The 19,314-nt window shown below is 47.0% G+C and overlaps 1 protein-coding gene across 8 annotated transcripts in view; it reads left to right on the top strand.

The window, feature by feature from the left end:
- Positions 1-19,314, top strand: part of RTTN (rotatin) — a 186,965-nt gene that overhangs the window by 65,330 nt on the left and 102,321 nt on the right. For 6 of the 8 annotated variants that reach the window (XM_053250104.1, XM_053250105.1, XM_053250109.1 and 3 more), the window contains 3 exons: positions 7,050-7,118; positions 8,940-9,128; positions 11,644-11,883. In XM_053250104.1, the coding sequence (XP_053106079.1) occupies positions 7,050-7,118; positions 8,940-9,128; positions 11,644-11,883 (498 nt within the window). The remainder of the gene's footprint in view (positions 1-7,049; positions 7,119-8,939; positions 9,129-11,643; positions 11,884-19,314) is intronic. The other 2 variants (XM_053250107.1, XM_053250106.1) reach the window with 2 other exon arrangements.

Genomic DNA, 19,314 nt, shown 5'->3' on the forward strand with positions numbered 1-19,314 from the left:
AGAATGTGAGGCCTTTGGGGACAGGGAGCCATCTTATTTGTTATTTCTCTTTGTAAACCGCCCTTAGCCATTTTTGGAAGGGCGGTATAGAAATTGAATTATTATTATTATTATTATTATTATTATTATTATTATTAAAAAGGAGTCCCAGAAGAATGGTCAGTCAGTCCAAAGTTCAAATACACTTAAATCAAGAGTATATATATATATAGCTGAGGAGCTTTAACTTTCCGAAGCGTCTGAATGCCTAGGCAGTCAGATAGAAACTGAATGGGATGCCTAACTGCCAGTATAGTGAACTGCAGGCTCGTGCAGAGGCGGTTAAGAGCGTCTTGAGGAGCTAACGGCTACTACCCGGAGCAGGTCTGTGCAGGCACAGAACCCATGATTATGACTGTCGCAGGGAATCACTATCCAGATTGATTTATTCTTTTCCCTATTAAACTATTTTAATAAAGTTTGGATCCAAAGGTGCTTTGCACAAATAGAAAGGTACTTCTGACCATGCGACCTCTTCCTGCCCCTCAATTTCTGCTGACACTGTTCTCTCACAGTGCCCTATTAGACACTAATCCAGAGGCTCTCCTGACCCCTCTAGTGGATTTTTGAGGAGCTCAGTGAGGAGGGGTGGAAAGGTTACATTGCACAAGCGGAACTCAGCTTACATTCTCTGGATCTAGCCAATAGTAAACTGTGTGCATATGTTTCACAAGCATTTATAAAGCTAAGATTAAATTGATAAACTTAAGAACACTCAAAGTGTAATAGTGGCTGACATTCAGACCAACAAACTTCTTGCAGAAGGACATGTTGCTAGCACAAAACTGTTGTGCTAGCTTGTTGCACTAAGCCTGAAGCATCTGCTCCCAACTAGTATTGCATTACCATAAGCATGCTTGCACTTGTGGCATACTTAGTTTGTTGTAATGGGGACACTTGTGCAAGAATGCAGTAGCGCACTTCTGTAAATCCCTGGTTCTTCGACATGGTCTCTGTGCTTTACACGATTGGGCTTTGCGCCTGCACAGAGACCTCATCGGAGTTATCCAAGCTAATTTCTCTCTCTCAAATAGGCGGTAGCTCCTCCCCTTCTAGTGGTCACATGTCCTCCCTCTTTCGACAGAATGATAGCATTTGTGAGTTGCTCCGAGCTTTAAAAAAAAAGAAAGAAGATCTCTCTTCTTTTCTTGACCTTTCTTTTATTGTTTGCTCCTTTCTATTTTTGGTTAGTGTTTTGATTTTACCCTCGCATTCTCCCCCAACCTTACCACCTGAGTTCCAGCACTTCGACCTTGATCCCCCAAAAGAAAAAGAAACGAGAGCCAGACCAACTATTGGCCAAGCCTCTGAAGCACAGTGCTCCATTGAATTCCACCTCACTTAAGCTGAAGCTGAAAAAGAAGTGGACATTGTCCACTCAACAGGAGACATCTCAGTTACAACAACGGTTGCGCTCGCCCCATGAACCCAAGGTCGAATCCGAGGCCCTCGAAACCAAGGCAGGCTAGCTTGACCCTGAGGGGCTCCTCGGTACTGAGTTCGATACTGAGGAACACAAAAACATTTTCTCAGAAAGCAAAGCCCACGATGAGCAGGAAAGCCAGTCAGACCAGGGGGTTGCCATCCAGGAGCAACTCCAATATGACGATGATAGGCCATTGGAGGAAGAAGATTTTGCAGATGAAATTGAGTCACTGTACCCAAATCCTACATGCCTGCAGTCTACCCTGCTGTGCTCTTATACTACCCATCGCTCATGAGAGGATTCTCGCTACATTGATCTTTACTATGATAATTGGATCCTACCACACCTTGGCCTCTTACCCTAGAGAATTAAACCCGTATGACCCCGCACCGAACTTCTCACTCCCAGCTGGACCAGTGGGACTATTACCAACCTCCAAGAGATAGATCTTGCTTTCCTCAACACACCGTTTCCAGACCTCTGAGCAGGCCTAAACCAATTATGCCTCCACCTCCAGCACTATCTAGACAGCCTAGCACCAACAATGAGATAAACCACAATATCTGCCTGCAAGAACACACCAGCTGCCCCCACCTTTGAACTAAGAACCCCCCTCCTCAGGACCAACCACAGGTTCCTCTTACTCTGACCACTCCAGTAAACACAACCCAACATGACCCTCTAGAATCCCCACAAGACCAAAATGTTGAAGAGGTCTCTGACCAAGTCTCTGACGAAGAGGGTGATACCCAGTCGGACCTTGCATCCCGGGGTTCCTCCCCCTCGAACCTACTAACTGATCCCAAGCCAGGATCCCCTTCAGAGGATTACAAGCTCTACACAGAATATATTTCCCTCATGACAACTTCACTCTTGCCCAGCAAAGCCAAACCGGATCCTCTATTTGGTCTTATTGAAGCAGACACATGAGCCCCTGTTTCCCTTCCTATGAATGGACTTTGCTAAAACCTGCTGGTCATGACCATCCTCATTACCTCATAGGAACATAGGAAACTGCCATATACTGAGTCAGACCATTTGTCTATCTAGCTTAGTATTGTCTTCACAGACTGGCAGTGGCTTCTCCAAGGTTGCAGGCAGGAATCTCTCTCTCAGCCCTATCTTGGAGAAGCCAGGGAGGGAACTTGAAACCTTCTGCTCTTCCCAGAGCGGCTTCATCCCCTGAGGGGAATATCTTGCAGTGCTCACACATCAAGTCTCCCATCACACCTCAACCCACCAAATGCCTGGATACCTTCTACAGGGTCCACACAAAGGATGGCCAGGCAGGGAACTTCTTGCAGCGTCACCCTACACCTAATTCTGTGGTGGTGAAATCCTCTATTTCAAAGAATAGATCACACTCTAATTCCACACCTCCGGACAAGGGGGGCAGAAAATTAGATTCCTTTGGCAGGTGCCTCTATTCCATCTCGGCCTTACACTTCAAGCTGTCTAATTTCCAGACTTATAACGCCCAATACAACCACTTCTTGTGGGAACATCTGGCACCTTTCTTGGACCACCTTCCACCAGATAAGGACCCTGTTAAAACTTTCCTCAAAGAAGCGACCCAGCTCATCAAACAAGAGCTTGATTCTGCCAGACACTCTGCTGAGTGCTCCACTAAAGTCATGGCCACCTCCATAGTGATATGCTGCCATGCTTGGCTCCGCTCGTCTGGGCTTGCATGACACCCGTGCCCGTGTAGAAAATTTGCCATTTGATGGAAACGCACTTTTCAGATAAGACTGAAACCTTAAAGAAGGTCCAACAATGCCTGTGTAATACAGCTCGCTCTATGAGATTTCAAACCCCACCCCCACCTAGGCAGCAAAGACAAAGAAGATGGCATTGCACTCAACTACAACGGCCTGCCTCCCAAATCCAGTAGGGTGACTGCTACTTTTGTACAGATGATATCAGCCCTATGGGAAACGTCCGACATATTCCACACAACGCACACGTCCCAACAAACCTAGACCATCTTCCACCTTCACCAAGAAGCAGTGACTCTTCCTTCCAGTGCAGCCTGGGGACCCATCTGTCTCCCTCTCACAGCATAGGACAACATTAATCAGATTTGTGGGTCCTCACAATAATAAGAATTGGATACATGCTGGAATTTTCATCTACACCCCCATCCAATGACCCAGTCACTACCAAAGCCACCCCTGTCCTTCTTCCAGAGGTCATTTTGTTATTCAACAGACAGGCAATAGCAGTCCTCAACCCCTCCTCACAGGGTTTCCGCTCTCCATATTTTTCAGTACCCAAACATGATGGAGGCCTCTGTCCAGTGTTCCTTCTAAAATTAGTTAGTTAGTTAGTTAGTAGTTTTACGATCTTAGATCAAACAAACCTCTAACATGAATTCCCAGATGATGTTCACTACAACTCCCAGCATCCCCAGCTGCAATGGCCTTTGGCTGGAGATTATGGGAGTTGTAGTCAACAACATCTGGGAATCTCTGCTAGAGGGAACACTGCCACTGTCCCATCCTGGACCTCAAGCAGCTAAACCGTTGCATCACCTAGCATTTCAATATGATCACAATCATTACCATTCTAACACTCTTGCAAAGGGGCATATGGTTCGTCTCACTGGACCTCAGACACATCACCATTTACCCTCAACACTGGTGCTAACTACGCTTCAAGACAGGCAACACCACCTACCAATTCCATGCCCTCCCTTTTGGCCTGGCGTCAGTCCCGCGAGTATTTACCAAATGTGTGGGTCCAGTGGTAGTCTTCCTACAGAAACAGGGTATTCAGGTCTTCCTGTACCTGGACAACTGGCGCCTAGTAGCATATACCCCACAGTCAATTCTCCACTCCCTCGCCATCATGGTGGCCCTCCTGAATGATCTGGGGCTCCTGATCAACTACAACAAATCTAAACTAACTCCAACCAGGGGCATAGAATTCCTAGGCCACATCTTCCACTCTGCACAAGCAAAGCTTTACCTACTGGAATGTAGAATCCATGCTCTCATCTCCTTGGCATCTGAAGTAGCACGTAAATGCCGCCACAGGGCTTGGGTCATTCAGCAGCATCTTGGCTACATGGCCTCAACAACGCACATACTTCCTCCATGCCCGACTTTATTCCAGGATTCTACAGAACTGGTTCATTAATAATTTATGTCTTTCTCTTTCTCTTTTTCTCTCTCTCTCTCTGGCTAAGCATACCTCACAAGAACCATCAGTATCTCCTTTTGGTGGACAGACATGCACAATCTCACCATTAGCACCCCATTTCACCCCTCACAGCTGCAACACGTCCTCACCACGGACGTGTCCAACACAGAATGTGGGGGGGTCCATGTCCAAGACTTGTCCATTCAAGGCCTTTGGAACAAAGAAGAAACATCACATCTTCCTCGAACTATTGGCCATCTTCAAAGCTCTTGAGGGCTTCCTACCCCATCTCCGGCAGTTAGAAACCAGACTGACAGCACTACGGCCAAGGCCTATCTCAACAGACAAAGAGGCACCAGCTCAATCAGCCTTTCAAACCTGTCCCTCAACCTCTGGTCATTGTTGCATCAAACACTCTATCACCCCACATAGTGGCTCACATACAGGGAACATCCACTATTCAAGCCGATGCCCTCAGCAGAGCAGGGGTGGACTCTCATGAGTAGCAACTATACAGGGACCTCATACTCTCCCTGTTTAACCATTGGTTCCACCTGGAGGTAGATCTCTTTATATCGCACTTGAAGAAGCAATGCCTCCTCTACTGCTCCATGGCAGGCAGGGGTCTTCACTCCCTGAGCGTTGCCTTCACGACTCCATAGTCAGGGAGGACAGCTTACCTGTGTCCCCCAATTCCCCTGCTACCTAGAGTACTTAGAAAAATTTGAAGTGCATCCCCATAGCCCCATGGTGGCCCATATGACCCTGTTTTCTCCTCCTTCTGTGCCTCACATCAGGTGACCACCGCCAGCTGCCCATATAGACTCATCTCTCTCCCAATACGCTGGACAGCTCCTGTACCCAGACCTCCAAAGACTGCATCTCACTGCATGGTGGATACGGTCCTCTTCCTGAAGCCTTTACAACGAGTCTTGTCTGCATCCAAGAAAACTGCAACAATAAAGTCCTATCACCATAAGTAGATGCATTTCCTTGCCTTTCTTCACTCTTACAACATTTCTCCTGAACAGATCTCTACAGAGCTTGTGTCTACTTATCTCCTTTCATTGAAAGAATCCAGCCTCAAGCTTTCTTCCCTAAGAGTCCACCTTGTGGCCATTGTGGCACATTCACCACCTCAATCTACATCCTTATTCAAGGACCCTATTTTCAATAACTTGTTGAAGGGTCTAGCCCACCTATACCCAGACTCGCCTATCATGGCCCCATCTTGGGACCTCTCTCTATTGCTTGCCTGCCTCATACAACACTGCTTTGAACTGATGCAGACTATTTCTCTAGATCTCCTTTCTTGCAAGGTGACATTCTTCATAGCCATCATGTCCTCCAGATGAGTGTGAGAGTTAAAGGCTCTGAGAGTGGATGCGCTTTACCTGGTCTTCCACAAGTTCAAGGTGGTGCTTCGCCCTGACATTGCCTTTCTCCCCAAAGTTGTCTCCTCTTTTCATCGGTCTCAACCATTTACCTTACCAGTGTTCTCTCCTAACCCTATGGATGAGGCACAGAGGCACCTGCATACCCTAAATGTCCGTAGAGCACTTGTCTTTTATGTGCATAGGACCATCACAAAGTGCTCCCCTCAGTCACTTTTTGTTGCTCATACTGGGCCAAACAAAGGAAAAGCTGTGTCTTCCCAGACCATTTCCAGATGGATAGTCAAAACGATAACATTATCTTACCAATTGGTCAAGAAAGAGATACCTTCCTCTATCGGAGCACATGCCACCAGAGCAGTAGCAACTTTAGTGGCCTTCAACAGATCTATTCCACTGGATGTCATATACCAAGCCTCTGCTTGGGCATCCCCATATTTCTTTATTCATCATTATGTCCTTCATCATTATATCTGCTCTAGAAGAGACGCAGCCTTTGGCATGGCCGTCCTACAGTCGCTCTTCACCTAACTCCCGTCTCCAGGTAAGATGTTCACTGGGTACAGTTTGCTATGCACCCAGTTGTATAAAGCACAGAGATCATGTCGAAGAACGGCAGGCTGCTTACCTGTAACTTGGGTTCTTCTAGTGGTCATCTGTGTCCTTACATGCCTGCCCAACCTCCCCTCTCTAGGTTGACGGACGAAGGGACTGAAGGAGGGGGAGGACATGTGATCACTGGAAGGGGAGGAGCTATCGCCTGTTTGAGAGAAATTAGCGTAGATAACTCAAAGGTCTTTGCACAGGCACAAAGCCCGATCATATAAGAGGACAGATGAGTATTAGAAGAACAGGTAAGCAACCTGCTGGGGTTTTTTTAGTCATGATAATTTGCTTGTTGTAGTCGTAGATAATTGTAGTCGTGATAATTTGTTCTGCCAGCAGTTCATTATTTTGGATGTTGGCCAGGAAATATACATGATAAAGTGGGGTGAAGACATGAGTTTACTTAATGCTTTTTTGATAGAAATATCTTCTTTTTATAGGGCTGATGGTGTGTCCCATGAGTCTTCTGTCATTCTTTCTTTTAGCTTGCCTGTTGCTATTGTAAGGCGGTAAGTCTCTGTAACCATTTATTTATTTAGTGCATTTATAATACTCCCCTATACAAAACGTCCCTGGGCGGTTCACAATATAAAAACCATTAAAACATTAACATAATTAAAACAATTTAAAAGAAAAAAAACCCCTTCTAAAAACCAAAACTTTAAAGCTATAAACTAAAAGCCTGACTAAACAGGTATGTTTTTAGTTCCTTTTTAAAAACGTCTAGAGAAGGGAAAACTCTAATTTTATTAGGAAGTGAGTTTGAGTTCTGGGGCAGCTCTAGAAAAGGCTCAGTTTCGAGTCTCTCCACCAACCCAGCTGGTGGTAACCTCAACCGGACCTCCCCAGATGATCTTGAGAGGCAGTGGGGTTGACAAAGAAGAAAGCATAACAATGCATTGCTTTGCTATGGTCTTGCATCAGATTGTGAAGACGTTTATTTTTGTTATAAATATGAATTAAGGTCTCTTAATCTTATTGGATGGAGTTGCACTCCCTTTAAAATTTTTGTATCTTGGGATACTCCTGGAGCAGGCATTGTCTAAGGATGCTTAGGTGACAACTGAGCCCTGAGCCATTTTTGGAAGGGTGGTACAGAAATTGAATAAATAACAACTGTAGCCAAGAGAGCCTTTTCAAACTTTGGCTGGTGCAATTGCTGCAACTATATGTGGTGAGTGCAGACCTGGCCTCAGTGATCCAAATATTCATTACACTCAGCTTGACCACTGTAATGTACTATGTGAGGCTCCCCGTAAAGACAGGTTGCATTCTGGAATAGCAGAAGGTTCCAATCACTAGACTGAACATATGGCACACTTCTGGCTCACTATATTGGTTGTCCATTGAATGGTCTAGAAGTATCATATGGCACACTTCTGCTCACTATATTGGTTGTCCATTGAATGGTCTAGAAGTATCTCATGATCTGGATCGTGATCCATTGACACTCATCAATATGGGGTTCTGTGCCTTCATGGAACACTGGGCAAAATTCGTTAGCTCCTCATAGTGCCTGCAACTGCCATCTGCCCACGCTCATGTTGCAGCATTGTTGAAGCTAAGCAGATGTGGATCTTATCAGTGGCCTCAACAGGAGATATGTGATGCAAAGCTCATATATAAGGACACAAGATGAACCATGTTGCCCTCTTCTGCACCTTTTCCACATCTACAGTATCATTTTGAGATGTGGTGAACAGATCAGTAGACAGTATTCAAAATGTTGCAGCTCCATAGATGTGTATAAGACATAATATTGGTAGTTTTTATTTTCAATCCTCTTCATAATGATCCCTATCATGGATTTTGCCTTCATCATAGCTGCCACACACTAAGTGAACTTTATTAGCTATGCACCACGATCCTAAGATCCCTTTCCTGGTTGATACAGACGGCTTGGACTCTGTCAGTGTATATGTGCAGTTAGGACATATTTTGCTGCAATATGCATCACTCTACCCTTGTTTACGCTGTGTACAGTATTTGTCATTTTGTTGCCCTGCACCTCTTCTCACAAGATGCCTCATAATCTTATTTTTATTTCACCAACCTGAATACTTTGGTACCATCTGCAATTTTGGCCACCTTGCTTTACACCAATTTGTAGATCGTTTCTGAGCAAACTCATAAATGTAGATAGTTTATGAACAAAAAGCACTAGTCCGAGTACAGATTCCTTGGGGACCCCATTTCTTTCTTCTCTCCACTGTGAAACAAGAACACGTCTAGTCTAAGCTATATATTAATCAGATTATCTTTTCACAAATATGGGTGTTCTAGAATAACAACTTTTAAATCTTTTTAATATTTCCTTCACCCACCGCTAGGTATCATCTACCTGTCAGAATCTCTGCTCATCATGCAGTGAGCCCTAATTCAGTGGTGTTGCCATTTTCTTGTGAATTCTGGACCTTAAAACCTGTGTTGGACATGCTTAAAATGGCTTGGAACTTGTCTTGGTTCCATGGGATTGACAATGTTCTGCAACTTGCAAATTATGAGACAAAAGCCCAAGAGTAAGTTGTTATACTTTTGTAACATTAACAGTCCCCTTGTATTGTGTTAGAATTCAAGCTATAGAAATTGGATTTTAGTTTTGGGTGATCTTCTAACTAGAATACACTTAAGGAATGCACTTGGGGTTATTAGCTTGTCATATCATCATCATCACCACCACCACCACCACCACCACCATTTTATTTACAGCCATAAGCCAAACAAAATTAAAACTATTGACTGTTAGCAGGCATATATACACAACATAAAATAACTAAAAGATACACAATCAGTCTCATAAAACCCCATGACGAGAGGTCAATTTCATAGCCCCATATAAAAATTTAGCAACCAGTTTTATAATACTCTCATTCACATCAGTGAGACATAAATTAAGATAAAATGAGTTGGGCCTTCCTGGAAACTGAACAAATAAAGGGGTCAGTAATTCTTTCCTTGAGTCATGAAACAGAGGGCAGTACAAAAGTACATGGGCAACTGTTTCTAAGCAGCCCTCACCACAAGAACATAGCCCTGATACAGAGGCATCCTTGCAAAACCTTCTAAGGAGCAAGGCAGAGGGTAGAACATTCAGCCTGGCTCTTGCAAAGGCTGACCTCAGTTTGACCAGATGGAGCGTGGAAAGATATTTGGCAGGATGATTACGAGCAGGAAGGGAAATACCAAGATATATGGGAGAACAACATCTATTCGCTAGGGAGACAAGGCGTTGATACTCAGTGTCTCTAAGACGTTGGATCGTAATAGCCTTGGCGCTGGTAAGAGAAAGGGACAATAAACTGGAGGGAGAAAGCCCCAAACTCAGCACTTTTTTGGTAACCACAGATAGCCAGGAGTTAGGGAAGTTGTCCCTCCACATAAGTTGGATGTACAATGATCCCTGAGACCCAAGGCAGAAGTTAAGCCAGCGAATTAGTGTAAGCTCCCAAGCCCGACAGGCAATGGAATAGGAACCCAACTCCAGGCACAAAGTGGCATAAGAGACACATTTCGGCACTCTAAAGATATGTTAGCTTGTCAGCCCGCAATCCATATCCTAAGGTCTGTTTCTCCTCTCACAATGTAAATGTAAAATCTTGACCCCCAGAGCAAAATTGCGTTAGTTCTGGATGCTTGGTCCACTTACTTTAGGAAATGCTGTTCTCAGATGTGGTCAGGGTCAGCCGCCTTGACTAAAGAAAATTTTTGAGCGTCCCTAAGTACAATAATGGTTAATCTGGGATTCTGTGCCTGTCAGATAGGAGGGAAAACTCTGCTTCACCATATGAAATATATTATCTTGGTTTTGATGGGAAAGAGTTGTCAGCAGCCTTCCCTTGAGGTTAGTAACCATAGAGAAGAGTGATTGGACAGAGGGAAAATCCCCAACAACTAGTTAGGCCTCCTTTAAAAAAAAAAGTATTTATCTGAGTATCGCAACCGTTAAAAGTATCTCTGTTTTTATGAGAGGATTCTGTGGATCTTTTAGTTATGGTGCCAAACTGAGGAAGGAAAATAAACCTATAGCAAGGCAGGAGCATCTATGAATGTTTTGAAGCAAGAGCACTTACAGGTTCCAGTGCTTTGTAGGGATGTGCACATAATCATAAAGGGCCTCCGAACCGGTTCAAAAGACCGGCGGTTTGGCCGGTTAACTTTAAGGACTGGGAAGGGTGCTCTTTCCCACGCCCCATGTTTGCCCTACTGGTGCTGTTTTCAAAAATGGTCCCTTTAGGCTGACAGCGTAACTCCTTACCACTCCGGTATGTCGCTGGCTGGAATTGGCTGTTGCGTGTGCACACATTGCAGTGGCCGCTTTCAGTCCACAGTGTGCCCGGGTGGCAAGGAGCTACATTGCTGCCCCGGCGGGGTCGTTTTTGAGAACAGCGCCGGCAGGAAAAACGTGGCAGGGTGTGTGTGTTAAGAGCACCCTCCCCAGTCATTAAAGTTACCCCCCCACACACACACACCTTTCAACCAGCAGTCACCAGTTCCATGCACATCCCTAGTGCTTTGTAGCATCAATGGCCGCTCCTGCATGTGCTTGCAGGACCATTCAGGTCTTTAAAAATGAGGCCTTCCCACTTCTGCCTCCACTCACCTCCAGGATAAGGAGGGCTGGTTGGGAAGGGAAGTAAGTGATAGTGATTCCAAATTCAATCTGTTCTTAAATGAGTTAATCCAGACCCAATCTAAATTGAACCCATGCAAATTTCATTGACTTTGGACCCCCAGAGTTGCTGAGACTACTTGCCCATCAGTAGCTTTTGTTGATATCTGTAAAACATGCTTAATAGTGTTGTGAAAAATCACCTAATACTTAGTAAATAAAAAGCACTGTAAAATAAAAAAGTTGAGGGCCAGCTCTTTAAAACAAGAAGGCAAATGCTGCCCAAACACTAAAAACAGCCAGAGAGAGAGAGAGAGAGAGAGAGATTTGTTTGATAATAAAGGTATAAAACAAACATTAATTGCTTCGTTAATCCTTTTTTCAAATCATCCATAAATATCATTTGGTTTTCTGTTTCATTTCAGGTTTTTAGACACATTAAAGCTGTCCTCTGAGGATGTTGTTACACTGAAGATAACGCACACAAGCAGTGGACTGCGGGATTGTCTTAATTCTATCATTCAAGCTGTGTCCCATAGGGAAGTTAGGGCTGCTGTGACTAGAATGAATTTTTATGTTCTGAATGACAGGCTGGCATTAATGAGCAACCGTGGCTCTTGTGAAGCCACTTTGAAATGCTTGGCTTGGCAAACAGCATTAAGCAGGTCAGTGTGTAAGTGCAAGGTACGCAAGTGGCTACAAAGCAGCCTGTCACAGTAGATTTGCCTCTGAAACTTTCAAAGATATCCAGTCTCTTTTGTGTCTTTCTAAGTATTTATTCCTGGAATCAATATATTTAACCCTCATCCGGATTTGGGGGTGGAATCCAAATACTGCCTGAATTCCTGGAGAGCCACTGCCAGTCGACAGTGCTGCTCTAGATGGACCAACGGTCTGGCTCCATAGGCAGCAGCTTCCTCTGTTCCGATGGAAGCACCTTGACCTAACAGAACTGAAAGCATTTCTTAGCCTGCTAGTCCTAGCTGGTATGTTTCATGCCAATCATGTGGGCATTACATTTGGGGCCCTCTTATTTCTGTGCCACGATTCAGCTGAGATGATTTCGCAAGTAATGTAAGGTTCCATGACAAAGCCACATGACAGGAGAGAAGAGTGATTGCCGAGCTGGCAACCATTAGAGGAATATGGACCTTGTTTGTGTGGGAGCTGCAGCACAGCTGCATTCCTGGGTCTGACCAGTAGTTGATGAGCAGCTGTTAGGTTTCTGAGGTGCGGACCCTTCTGGCAACTCATGTCAAGCAAGCCAAAGAGGTACGGTTTGAAAATGTGGTGCTAAAACATTCTACCCACTGACAGGAGATGTTGACCTTGGTAAGCAAGCTGGAGGACTGCAACAAACACAAGCAGGCCTGTAAGTTGTGTAGCAATGTGTTCAGCCAAGGAACAACCTTTTGGGCTGCTTCAGGTGAATCGTCCCTCTACATGCACTCCAAAACTTTTTGAAACATTTGTAGAGGGATGATTCAGATGAGCATCCCTCTCATGTGATTAACAGATGTGCCAAGGGTGTATTGGTGTGTCCACCAGTGACAAGTGTGTTGTTCCAAAGACCCGATGTTCTCGCGTGTTCAAGGCAATGTTAATCAGAACCTGCCCTCAGAGAATTGTGGTGAGGTATAACTCACCCCCCCCGCCAATTGTATAGCTGGTAGAGGCTCTCCTGAGCAAGGGGTTGACCTGTCACTATGAGACACAATTATACCCCCAGAGATGCAACCACATTCACAAAGGGAAGCACTGCCATCTGTGTTTGTCTTGGATGTTCAGAAGATGTTGGTATTGTGTGTACCCAGGAAGGTTTCGCCCAGGACAGCTGGCAAAAAAAAAGCGCCAAAAGTTGTGTTGGTTGTGGGTGACTGGCCTTTTAGAATGCACTTGACCAGCTTCCAGGTTGCCTTTAGTTCAGTCAGTGTGTCCTTACAGCTGAAATGCTGAGAACTAAGCTGTTGAAGTATGGATCCTCATTAGTGTGGTTTGAAATGTTCATTATTCTTTGCTAACGACTCACATTCTCAGTGAGTTGTGCATGGTGCAGGTCACCATGCTTGGGATGTGGCTGCTGCACCATGATCTGGATTGTGATCCATTGTATCCATAAGAACTGGGTTTCTGCGCCTGCGCAGGGACCTCCCGGGCTGACTAGCTAGCTCCTCTTTGCGCCCCGCCCGTCTGCACGTGCCTTGCAGCTTCCGTTAGAATCGACGGTTGGGGCGCCTCTCCTTCAGTTTTCTCTTGACCGCCAAAGCGCTTACACCTCTTGGCTGTTGCTCCTCAATTATTATCAAATCTTTTGACTTCGGACTGTTTGACTATTCTCTACTGAGCGGATTAATTGGTTTGACTTCAGAACGAACAACGGACTTGATTTGGGACTCTGATTCTAACTTCGAAGTTTGTACAGGACGGTTTTGACTCGGAACGGTGAACGGACTTGATTACGGACTCTGCTTTGTTTGTTCCTAAGATTGTTTACTGAATTTGACTCGGAACGGCATTTGGACAATGGAAGCTAAGAAGACATTCAAACGATGTGAAAAGTGTCGAGCAAAGTTGCCTTCGACTGATTATCACGACGCCTGTTTGATGTGCCTAGGAGAGAATCATAACACGGCGGCATGTAAGATATGCTGCTCGTTTTCAAAACAAACTAGGCAAAATAGAGCTCTCAGGCTTCGAGCTGCGTTATACGAGGAGGCACTTCGGCCGCCAACTCCTCGTCCGTCGGCGTCGATGAGTTCCGGTTCAACATCGGGAGCTTCGATGTCGAAGGAGTCCGGTGTGTCAAGCTCCCCGGGATTGGGTTCCAGTGGGTCTGCTGATAAGCAGTCTAAAACCACTGTTGACACTCTGTTTAAGAAACCAAAGGAGGTTTCCAAAAAACGGAAGCATAAGGATAGAGATCGTCATGCTTCTGAGAGGGAAGGTCGCCATCGTGAGGAGTCTCGACATCGAACTCCCTCACCGACGGCAGCACAGATTTACGACGTGGACTCGGCTGAGTCCCCTACAGCCTCGACGTCGACACCTCCGGTATCGACGGTCAGGATGGTCTCGGCTTCGACATCGACGTTAGTCTCGACGTCGACACCAACGCCGACATCGAGATTGGACCAAGGCAGTCTGGGACAGGCGTCGACATTGGAATCGACATCGACGTCGATATCGGCGTCGAGACATTTGCAAGTCTCGGCATCGGAGCCTCCCATAACTGCCCAGGCGGTGTATGCCATTCCTCCGTCGGCGTCCACGGTGCCGGAGCAGATATTGAATGTGAACACTGCTCCTTCATCGGTGTTGACGGCTTCGACATTGAGGAGGATTCCTCATCTTTTGTCACCGGCATTGACGCCGGCACAGTCCCCCTCGACGCCAAGGACTCCGAGTCTGGCTACACACGGGGACGGACTTAGAGAACTGCTGGAGTCGAGTTCGAGTACACCCTCGGGTGCGACGTTTCGCGGCTTCCTGTCGACAGGCTTAGACGAGGGTCCTGGAGGTGGAGAGCTGGCTGATCGGCCTCATGTTGCCTCACTGACACCAGCAGTGGTCCAGGATCCAAGAACCGATGTCGGGTGCTCTACAATGCTGCAGCCAACTCATTCCTGCGGTTTCCGCCATGGGGTGCCGGATGATTATGCAGAGTTCTTGCGTTGGAAAGCGGCACAGGTAGAAATGCAACCAGTGCAAGGGCTGCGGAATTTTGTGCAGGCTGGACAACTTGCTCAGCCGCTGCTGCAGTCAGAGCATGCGGACCATCAGGGGCCGTCTGTGAACTTGCCTATACAAACACCATTGGTGCAAGTTCAAACCTACATTCCAGAGAATTCACAATTACCTGTGGTCCAGACGAGGATGCCAGAAAAACCTGCTGGGAAAAGAAAGAGGAAAGCAACACCTCCTCCTTCTGAACCATCATCTTCACCCTCTGATGACAGTGAGGACGATGAGTCGGGACCAGCCTCTGACAGAGATGATATCAGTCGTAGGTCTGACCCCCCTTCGGATGTGCCACCAAAACTATCCACCTCGCCAACTGAGGAATTGAAAGCTTACCACATCCTCATAAGGGACATCGCTGAAGCCCTGGGCATGGACGTAAGCTCTCCGGATGCGGACGTTGCTGACCCGGTCTATAATATGATGAAGCGGTCTAAGACTTCGCATCCTGTTGCCCTCACCATGATTCCTGGGATAGACAAGGCTGCGAAGGTGGCATGGGACTCAGTGGGGGTCGGGGCTCCGACTTCCAAGCGCATTGAAAATTTGTATAGGGTGACTGAAGGAGAGAACTCTTACCTGTTACGTCATCCTATACCGAACTCCTTGGTTGTCAGTTGCGCTTCATCCACCAAGAGTGGACACCGTCATTCCACACCTGCTGACAAAGAGGGGAGGAAAATGGACGTTATGGGTCGAAAGATCTATAGCACCTCCAGTTTAGCAATTCGTATTGCTAATTATGCGGCGTGTATGGCACGCTATAACCATTTACTTTGGGATGCGCTCTTACAGGATTCATCCTCTTTGTCTCCGGAGGACTTCCAATGGAGATTTAATGATGTGTACGAAAGAACAACGGCAATAACGCGCCAACAACTGAGCGCATTTAAACACTTGTCGGAGACGGAATCGAGAGCAATGGTGACGGCAGTGAGCTTGCGCAGGCATGCGTGGCTTCGCTCAGCAACCCTGCAGGCAGACATGAAGGAGAAAGTCGAGTCCTTGCCATTTGACGGCAAAGGTTTATTCCATGAGGACACGGACACGTCAATGGAGACGTTAAAAAAATCTAAATTCACTGCCCGCACCTTTATGGTGCCTTCGAGCGGTTCCAGCTCAACCGCAAGGAGCCGCACTTATTATCAGAGAAAGAGTGATCGGTATCGGGACCGCAAAGAATACCGAAGACAATTCAGACCTTACCAACGCGGTAAGGGCTTTAACCAAAAACAAAAAGGAAAAACAGCTCGTCAAGGCGACAAGGACGCTTCCAGCAAGAGCTTTTGACGGGACTGTTCGTCCACTGCATCAGTTTTGCAGCAGCCAATTAAGTCCAACGCTACAATCCAGGACCCACTACATCGGCCCTGTAGTTGCCAGGATCAACATCAAACTGGCAAGCCGTGCGCCAGCATGGCACAACATAACATCCGACCGGTGGGTACTGAGAATAGTGCAGACTGGATATGCGTTGGAGTTCGAGACAAGGCCTCCCTTCTCTGGACTGGTCTATACGCCGGCCACGGAGGTGTTGCGGGAGGAGGTCAAGGTGCTGCTGGAGAAACAGGCGATCACGCGGGTGCAATGGGCGAACAGACTGACCGGCTACTATTCCCGGTATTTTCAGATACCAAAGAGAGACGGTGGAATAAGAGCCATAATGGACCTGAGGGGGCTCAACCTCTTCATTCTGACCAGGAAATTCAGGATGGTGACGCTGCAGGGAATTCTGCCTCTGCTGGTGAACGAACAGTGGGCAGTTACTCTGGATCTCAAGGACGCTTATTTTCATATCGGGATACAGGAGAGTCACCGCAAGTTCCTCCGGTTTACAGTAGGGGCACAGATCTATCAATATGTGGTGCTTCCATTTGGACTTTCTACTGCGCCCAGAGTGTTCACGAAGGTGATGGCGGTGGTTGTAGCCCACCTGCGAACTCAGGGCTTGAGGCTGTATCCGTATTTAGACGATTGGCTCGTGGTGAGCCACGACAGGAGTTTACTGACCCGCCAAGTGCAGATGCTGCTAGCCTTGTTGGAGTGCCTCGGCATCAATGTGAATTGGAAGAAGTCGAGACTCGAACCCATGACTCGAGTGAACTTCATCGGAGCAGTGCTGGACTTGAAATTGGCCAGAGCGTTCTTACCTGCGGAAAGAATTACCCAAATGCACGAACTCATACGTCACTTTCAGAGGACTCCACGGCAGCCAGCGGTTCGAATCCAGCGGATGTTGGGTTTGATGGCATCATGCACCGCAACGGTGTCACACACGCGCCTCCGCATGCGCACATTGCAGCATTGGTTTCTCCACAACTTCCGACCCAATGTGGATGGCCAGAATATGCACTTGACACTACCACAACATGTCCTCGCCAGCCTGGGGTGGTGGCTAGACATGGACAATTTGGGCAAAGGAGTCGAGTTTGTGTCCAAGGAGCCCACCTCCCGGATAACGACAGATGCCTCGATGGCGGGCTGGGGTGCGCATTGCGCCAGCGTATGCGTGCAGGGGACATGGACCCAGTTGCAGAGACTTCAGCATATAAATTACTTGGAGCTATTGGCTGTGTTTCAGGGCCTAAGGGCATTCGAACCTATGATAAGGGGACGGTCAGTACAGCTGGAGTTGGACAACACGACGGCGATTGCCTATCTCAACCATCAAGGGGGGACAGTGTCACTGTCTCTTTGCCTACTTGCGAGAAAAATATGGGACTGGTGCATTCAACATTCAATTCACCCAGTGGCAATACATATAAAGGGTGTAGACAACTGCTTGGCCGACAGGCTCAGCAGGGACATCAGTTTCAACCAAAGACACGAGTGGGAAATCAACCCGATGTATCTCGACAGGGTGTTCGAGATCTGGGGGGTCCCATCGATAGACTTATTTGCCACGGTTGCCAACAAAAAGTGTGCCAATTATTGTTCGCGTGCGGGCATAGGCCAGGGATCCCTGGGGGATGCTTTTCAACGGGCCTGGAAGACGGGGCTGTTATATCTTTTTCCCCCGCTGCCGTTAATGGGCCGTGTGGTTGCGCAGATATTGCGGGACCAAACGAAATGCATACTTCTGGCCCCATGGTGGCCACGCCAGCCGTGGTTTGCCACACTTCTGGGAATGTCTCATTCAGTGTTCCACAAGTTCCCCAGGGCTCCAAACCTGTTGCAAAGAGAACACGGAAAGGTGTTACACCCCGAGGTGCACTCTCTCAAGCTGACCGCTTGGAGAATCAACTATTAAACAACATCTTACTAAACAGTAGGCGTGCGTCGACAAGACGCAGTTATGCCTGCAAGTGGAACCGCTTCAAGAGTTATATGAAGGGGAAGAGTGTCACGCCATTGCGTGCGACCCCTCGGGATGTGCTACGTTACCTGACATCGCTCAAACTGAGTGGATTGGCGAATGTCTCCATTAAGCTGCATTTGGCTGCAATCTCGTCAAAGCACAGGGGATGGGATGGGTCCACGGTTTTCTCCCACCCGGAATGTAAGCGTTTCCTGAAAGGTGTAAATAACCTTTACCCTCCTGTGCGCAGCCCATTGGAGCAGTGGAGTCTGTCTTTAGTACTCTCCGCCCTAACGGAGGCACCCTTTGAGCCACTGGCGACTATTTCGCTAAAGTTTCTGACTTTGAAGGTGGCATTCTTGGTAGCCATTACATCGGCTAAGAGAGTGAGCGAGATGACGGCCCTGCGGATGGATAGACCCTACACTCAATTCTATCCACACAAGGTTGTGATGCGTCTCGATCCGAGATTCCTGCCAAAGGTGGTAACAGATTTCCACTTAAATCAAGACATAGTGCTGCCAACTTTTTTCAGTAGTCCAGAGACAGACTTAGAGAAGGCCCTCCACACGTTGGACGTGCGTAGATCACTCCTATACTATTTGGAGAGAACTCATGGCTTTAGGAAGAGTAAAAAGCTTTTTCTCTCCTTCCGGGGGCGTAGCAAGGGCCGTCCAATCTCTCGCCAGAGACTTGCTCACTGGCTAGTGGAACTGATTTTCCTCGCCTATAAAAGCCAGAAGATAACACCGCCAAAGACGGTTCGGGCTCACTCTACTAGGGCCTACGCAACGTCTGCGGCACATCTGTCAGGCATTAAAATGGCAGATGTCTGCCTGGCGGCGACATGGTCATCGCATCTACCATTCGTGAAGCATTATGCTTTGGATCTGCGGATGGCTAGGGAGGCGAATTTTGGAAGATCAGTGTTGAAACGTGTGTTGGCATAGCTGGGGGTCATCTGCACCCGCCTCCTTATGGGGTAGCTTGCTAAACACCCAGTTCTTATGGATACAATGGATCACAATCCAGATAAACAGGTTGCTTACCTGTAACTTAT

Source organism: Hemicordylus capensis, chromosome 4, assembly GCF_027244095.1.
Source record: "Hemicordylus capensis ecotype Gifberg chromosome 4, rHemCap1.1.pri, whole genome shotgun sequence".
Taxonomy (NCBI): Eukaryota; Metazoa; Chordata; class Lepidosauria; order Squamata; family Cordylidae; genus Hemicordylus; species Hemicordylus capensis.